Source organism: Cololabis saira, chromosome 21 (assembly GCF_033807715.1).
Source record: "Cololabis saira isolate AMF1-May2022 chromosome 21, fColSai1.1, whole genome shotgun sequence".
Classification (NCBI taxonomy): Eukaryota; Metazoa; Chordata; class Actinopteri; order Beloniformes; family Belonidae; genus Cololabis; species Cololabis saira.
The window spans coordinates 18,450,671-18,456,924 of NC_084607.1; the positions used below are offsets into that span (position 1 = coordinate 18,450,671).

The 6,254-nt window shown below is 38.1% G+C and overlaps 1 protein-coding gene across 1 annotated transcript; it reads left to right on the forward strand.

Moving 5' to 3' along the window:
• Nucleotides 1–266: 266 nt before the first annotated feature.
• LOC133421542 (E3 ubiquitin-protein ligase rnf213-alpha) lies at nucleotides 267–1,995 on the forward strand. The gene is made up of 5 exons (XM_061711198.1): nucleotides 267–322; nucleotides 833–1,012; nucleotides 1,197–1,398; nucleotides 1,478–1,555; nucleotides 1,649–1,995. Exons 1-5 carry the CDS (start codon nucleotides 267–269, stop codon nucleotides 1,919–1,921), a joined length of 789 nt encoding a protein of 262 aa, XP_061567182.1. The 3' UTR covers nucleotides 1,922–1,995.
• The last annotated feature ends 4,259 nt before the right edge of the window (nucleotides 1,996–6,254 follow it).

The window sequence follows — 6,254 nt, forward strand, 5'->3', positions numbered from 1 at the left end:
CATTTTGATATTGCTTGTAGAATACACGTGAATACACAAGTGCATAAAAGGTGCATAACAAAAAGAAAGCAAAAGATCTGAAAAAGAAGAAGAGGCCAGCCCAAAGGAAAGGTGAGTGATACTGACGCAGCCTGTTCTGTTTACTGTGAATGTCATGTGTGGTGGAAATAAAAGGTCTACACACACCCTTCTGATTAAAACTGGATAAAAGTCATCTGTTCCTGTACTATTTCTTGAATGTTTAGAGTTGCGATCTGTTGAGAGCCATGGACCACAAAGATGGTGAGAGGAGAAGGAAAGGAGCTAAAGGAATTTCTGGCAGGTTCAGGTCTCTTCTTGCATGTGACTACCATCACTTTTCTGCACACATCTGGGATGTGAAGTAGTGTACCAAGAAATAAGCTTAATCTTACAAGAGAAAACATGAAAGCCCTCCTCACTTCTGCCATAATTTTAATTCAGCCATCCCAAAACCATGTGGATTTTGCCACGTGTTATGGTCTAATGACCAAATCCAAGGAAGCATGGATGCTTTGGCACAGCTTCTCTTCAATGGGACTAGGGGCATTTTTCAAAATAGATGGAAAACTTGATAGATTCAAACGCTAAGAAAAAAGCTGAAAATTAAGATTAATTTTCCAAAACGACAATGACCAAAAGCACACATCAAATTTAAGCAGGTATGGTAAAGGGATGGAAAATGATAACCAAAGTCCTCTGATGTCTCCATCAGACCTCCATCCAAGTTAAAACGATAGAAATTACCTAAAAATAGGGGTGCAGAGGAAATCCCCTTAAATCTGAACAAATTCATACTCTTTTTCTGTCCAAGTGTGATTAAAATCCCAGATGAGTTCTGCCAGAAGGACCTGGACATGAACAGTGACTTCAGGGTGCTGTTACCATGGCGACAAGGTCCAGGCCTGTGCTCCACGGCCCTCGTCAGCTACCTAATAACTCTGCACAACGACCTTGTTTACTCTGTAGACAGGCTCACCGGAGAGGAGACCAGGTGGGGGCGCTCATGCCACACTTTCACTTGTTTAGGTCCAGGAAGACGGTTAATAAACCTCCTCTGCAGATGCATAGAATCTGTTTATAAGATGATGAGAAAATGATAGAACATAAAGAAAAAAAGCTTTTTCTGCATCAACGCTCCATCTTTGGGCTGAAGTTTCTGTTTCCTTATTTCACAGCTACAAAGTGAGCCCTGCAGATCTGACTGACCTGCATGTGATTCGTTATGAGATTGAGCGAGATGTGATGCCCCTGGTTCTGTCAAACGTCCAGTACAGCATCAAGAAGGGCCAGGAGACCCTTTATGAGTATGATTTACCCAGGATCCAGCAGCAGATCATCTCCCGCTTCCTCCTGGGAAAACCTCTCATTACTCTGAACGTGAGTAAAAGAAAATCCCAGAAACCTTTTTGAAGATTGATGCAAAATGATTAAAACACTTGTTCCTCTCTCATCACAGGGCATTCCGACACTAGTGAACAGACATGACCGCAACTATGAGATTATCCTCAGGGATGTAAAAGAAAAAGTGAGACAAGTAAGTTGTGATTAAACATAGTTGAGTCATTGTTGTCATCATTCACGTGAGACTCCTCCTCACCAGTGTCTATAATCTGTGTCTGAACAACAGGAGCCTCTGCAGACTCTCACCCTGGTTTCTGTGGCTGGAGAGCTGCAGTCCTACAGCGAGGTGTGTGAAGCCCTGTCCACGCTGGAAGTGGCCCTGGGCTTCCTTGCCATGACTGGGGGAGAGCCTGAGATGCAGCTGTCCAGCTACCTGGAGGAGGTGCTGCAGATGGGAAACCAGATGGCTCAGCATATCGTCAAGGTCGGCCTATCTGACACACCGGTTGTGTTTTCCTCCCCAGAACTGCAGTCTAGACGGACTGGTTACATTTCATAGAGAAAACTGTCCAAATGTGCTGCTAAGTGGAACTTTGTTTTGTTCTCTGACGTGAAGTGTTGCAATATAATAATGATGATGAATGAGCAGGGTCTTAATTTGTGATTTGTGTTTATGTTATGTTTATGCATTTTTGTGTTCATCAGGATCCATTTGTGGACATTTCAGAGGACTATAAACGGCCTCTGAGTGATGAAGAGCAGCAACTGCTGACTGTTTTTTTCTATAGAAGCAGCGCTGACACTTTCCTGGTGGAGATGCACGAGTTCCTGGAGCTGGTCCACAAAAAGCCCAAAGTGATAATTCATGCTAGTGTCAAGGTTTTTAAAAATAGTAAGATTATGTAAAGTTTAAATTAACTTAAGCCGACAAATAATTATTAAATTGTAGCTGATATCTGTCGCATCTGCTGCTGGGTTCAGAGTAAGATTAAGGGGGCTCAAAGCTTAATGTGGGGGTGACATCACATTTATTATATAATACATCTCATGCATGTTGAATGGGAAGCCTGATACGACTTTTGAGAGCCATAAAATTCAGAGAATTGAGTAAAATAACAAATCTATTTTTTGTGGAGAAATTTTTTTGTATGGCCTAGTTGTACAATTATTATTACAAAGCATCATTTCATTCTAGTAATACATTTTTATAACGAGGAAAATCGCAAACTTAGACCCCAGGGCAGGCAAGTGGATTTTAAAGACGATTACAGTTTGCCTGCTGCCTCTATCATCCTGTCATGCAAAACTTCACCTGCAGAGGAAGGCTCGACCTGTATCACAGACTTATACACCTGCAAGTTATTAAGTGTTGCCATCCATTTGTGTAATTTTGAGTGCTTTGTAAGAATATTCTTCCTAGAGATTAACAGTACACTCGCCAACTTCCAACAAGTAAAGGAAAAATTGCAGCTACCCGAACATAGTTTCTTTAAATTCCTGCAAATTAGAGAATGGGTCAAAGAGAATTCCAAAGACATTTTCCCAGACATTCCAGAAGAAACCCCTTTTGAAAATCATCTATATCACAAGCAACGCAGAACAACAAAAGGACTAACATCTTCTATATATGCTATAATCAATGGCAATCTACCTGTTTATGATAAGACATCTAAAAAAGGAAAGTGGGAAAAAGACATGTGCTGTGTTTATGATGAGGAGGACTGGCATTCTTTACTGGAGCAGGCACAGACTGTGTTAATATCAACAAAACATAGGAAAATACAATTCAACTTGTTGCACAGAACATACTACACCCCTCACAGATTGCATACATTTGACAACAGCATTTCTTCAGGATGTCAGAGGTGTAAAGTGGCAGAAGGCGATCTCTTTCACATGTTTTGGAGCTGCCCAGTGATACTTTGGGAAGACATTATTGCATTAACTTATAGGATAACAGGATGCCAAATTGAGCAGAACCTGCAAAACTTTGGATTTTGGGGGATACAAGGTCTGTTATTGTGGACAATTGCCAGCACAGCAGTGAAGAAATGCATCCTAATTAATTGGAAATCTGAAGCTTGTCCATCGCTGAGGCACTGGATTAATGAGCTAGTGTCTTACTGTACACCTGAAAAGATATTATACAATGTAAGAAAGAAACCTGGAACCTTCCAGAAAATGTGGGGGCCCTTTATGGATCTTCTGCCTTCTCTGGACATGACCACGTGAGATGACTCTTCCTGGACCAAATCCATCTTTAGACTCTGTACTGCACGTATAATATTATTGGATCTTCATTATTATTGCACTATGTAGATTTATGATACATTTGTGTGTGGATGTGTGGGTGTATATAGACTGTGTAGGTATACTGTATGAATGAAAGGTAATAGAGAGCCATACAAGGGAGGTGGGTGGGGGGTGGGATGGGAAGTGTTGTTTTTGTGTGTGTGAATAATCCTCCTTGCATCTGACATGTTTGTGACCTGTTATTTTTTAATAAGTGTCTTCTACATTATTTGACTGAAGTCATTGTTATCCTGTCTACATGTATATTAGATGTGCTTCCTTATTGTGTTCAGAATTATTTTATTATTTGTCTTTTTCCTTCTTTCTTATTTTCTTGAAAGCATATGCTGGCATGTGTTCTCATATGTACATGCAATTTTTTATTTGTTTATTTTTTATTTCCTATTTTGTTGATTTTATTTGTTTTCTTTTGTTTTCTTTGTGTTTTGTTTTTTGTTTTTCTTAAATTATAAAGCAGGTATTCTTTCTACACATTTGTATTACTTGATGCACAAACATGTTGTAATGAAAAATAATGTTAATAAAAAAAAAGAAAAAAAAGAGGAAAACAGTTTTAGTGCTTCTTAACCCACATTTGTGGGACTCTTGTGAGACTGAACAAACTTGTAGGATTCTGTTACTGTTGCTCACTTTTAGAGTGGCTTTGTCCTCAATTTTAATTTAGCTTATGGACAAAGTTTTCGTTCCTGTGAACCCACTTTCAATTTGAAACAACATTTATGAAGCACTTTTGTTTAAGTCACCAAAGAAAATATGACATGAGATTTAAAATGACTGATCTGTTTCCTAAAGCTTAAAAGAAACGCTGATGCCTTACATGGACCAGAAAGACGTGGACGTCCCCCCAGACGTGGAGGAGCTCTTCCCAGAGGAGATCTGCCTGTCCCACTACGTAGAAGCCTGGAAGTTCATCGTCACCTTCAAGAAGGAACGTGGGCAGAGACGATGAAGACCAAACACAAAAATAGCTCCTTTGTCTGCTGTCTTTTACTTGCTAAGATTTAAATCCTCAGATACAATTTACATCCTTAACTGTAGCACTAATATATCATGTATTTCACATATTTGTGCTGAAAAAGCATGTCTTTTTTCATTGATCTCAGTGCCATTGAATAGATGGTGAGTTATTCTGAATAAAGATGTAAATCTTGGGGATTTTTTTCATGTTGTTTTGTTAGCACTTGTCTAATCAAAATGTGAAGAAAATTTCGGTTTTTTCTCAAAATATGGATTGTTCTGGCGAGAATATGCATGGAAGATTCAGATGAGATATTTTCTAACACCTGTCCACCAAGTTAAATTCCAGCAATCAGTAACATCAAAATGTTGGCGGGATTGTGGTGAAAACCATGCTGATTACAGTCACATCTTCTGGTCCTGTCCTATTTTGAAAACGTATTGGTCAAGTATTTGTAAAGAAATTTGTTGTATTTTGAAATTTAGTTAAAACTGAGGATAAGTACCTCATAAGAATTTTAAGAATAATTTTCGTGTATATGTTGTTGAGGTTGGTATCCGTCTTATGTCTATATGTATTTTAGTTGTTTTTTTTATTGTTATACTGAATGTCACTATGGTGTGGCACATAAAAAAATAAAGTATAAAAAAAAAAATATGGATTGAATGTGGGTAATTAAAATGAAACTACCCTTTATAGTAAAACCACAATATGCATTCATGTATGTATTGATTTCCAAATCTTTTTTTAAATGCTGTTTACTGAATGTGTTTTTGGATGTTTGTGCCAGATTTAACTTTTGTACTTGTCTTTAAGCCATTTTCAGATTTGCTCTCATACTTTCCAACATTTTTCACTTTATTTTCTTGAATAATTACAAAACATATTTTCATGTTTCATTTATTCGTTTAATGATTTTTATGTGGCAATGATTCCAATAAATATCACGTGTGTTGACTGATGACTGACCGTCCTCCAAACAGGTGAATGAGGGTAAATCAAGGGCTGGTTGTTTTTACACCCACAGTAAAGTAGAGACTGGTCCAAACTTTCTGTTTCACCGACAAAGCTCATATAATTGGGGATATGATGTAATGAAATCTCATCATGATCTCAGAAGTCTTAAAAGCAGTCCAGCTGTCTTGCAAAATCAATTGTTTCTGTTATTTTATTACCCCAAGTCCAAAAACGCTGGGACACCGTCTCTAAAATGTGAATCAAAAACATAATGCACTGATTTGCAAATCTTGGAAACCTACATTTAATTCAAAACAAACCAAAGTAAACAAATGTTGAAAGTTAGACATTTTTCCATTTCATGCAAAATCTCATTCTGAATTTGATGGCGGCTACACATCTAAAAAGAGCTGCCACATAGACAAAGGCTGAGTACTAAAAATAAACACCTGGAGGAACGTCTTGCAACTAATTAGGTTAATTAGAAACAGGTGAGTGGCCATCTTACAGAGGAAGAGCCTCACAGAAGTAAAAGTAAACTGGCTAAAAGTCACCAGGCTGTGAAACAATAACATCTACAAATACTCAAACAATTCCAGAATAATGTTTATCTGCAACAAAAAAAAGAAGAGTGACGACTGATTATCTCATCTACAGCACATAA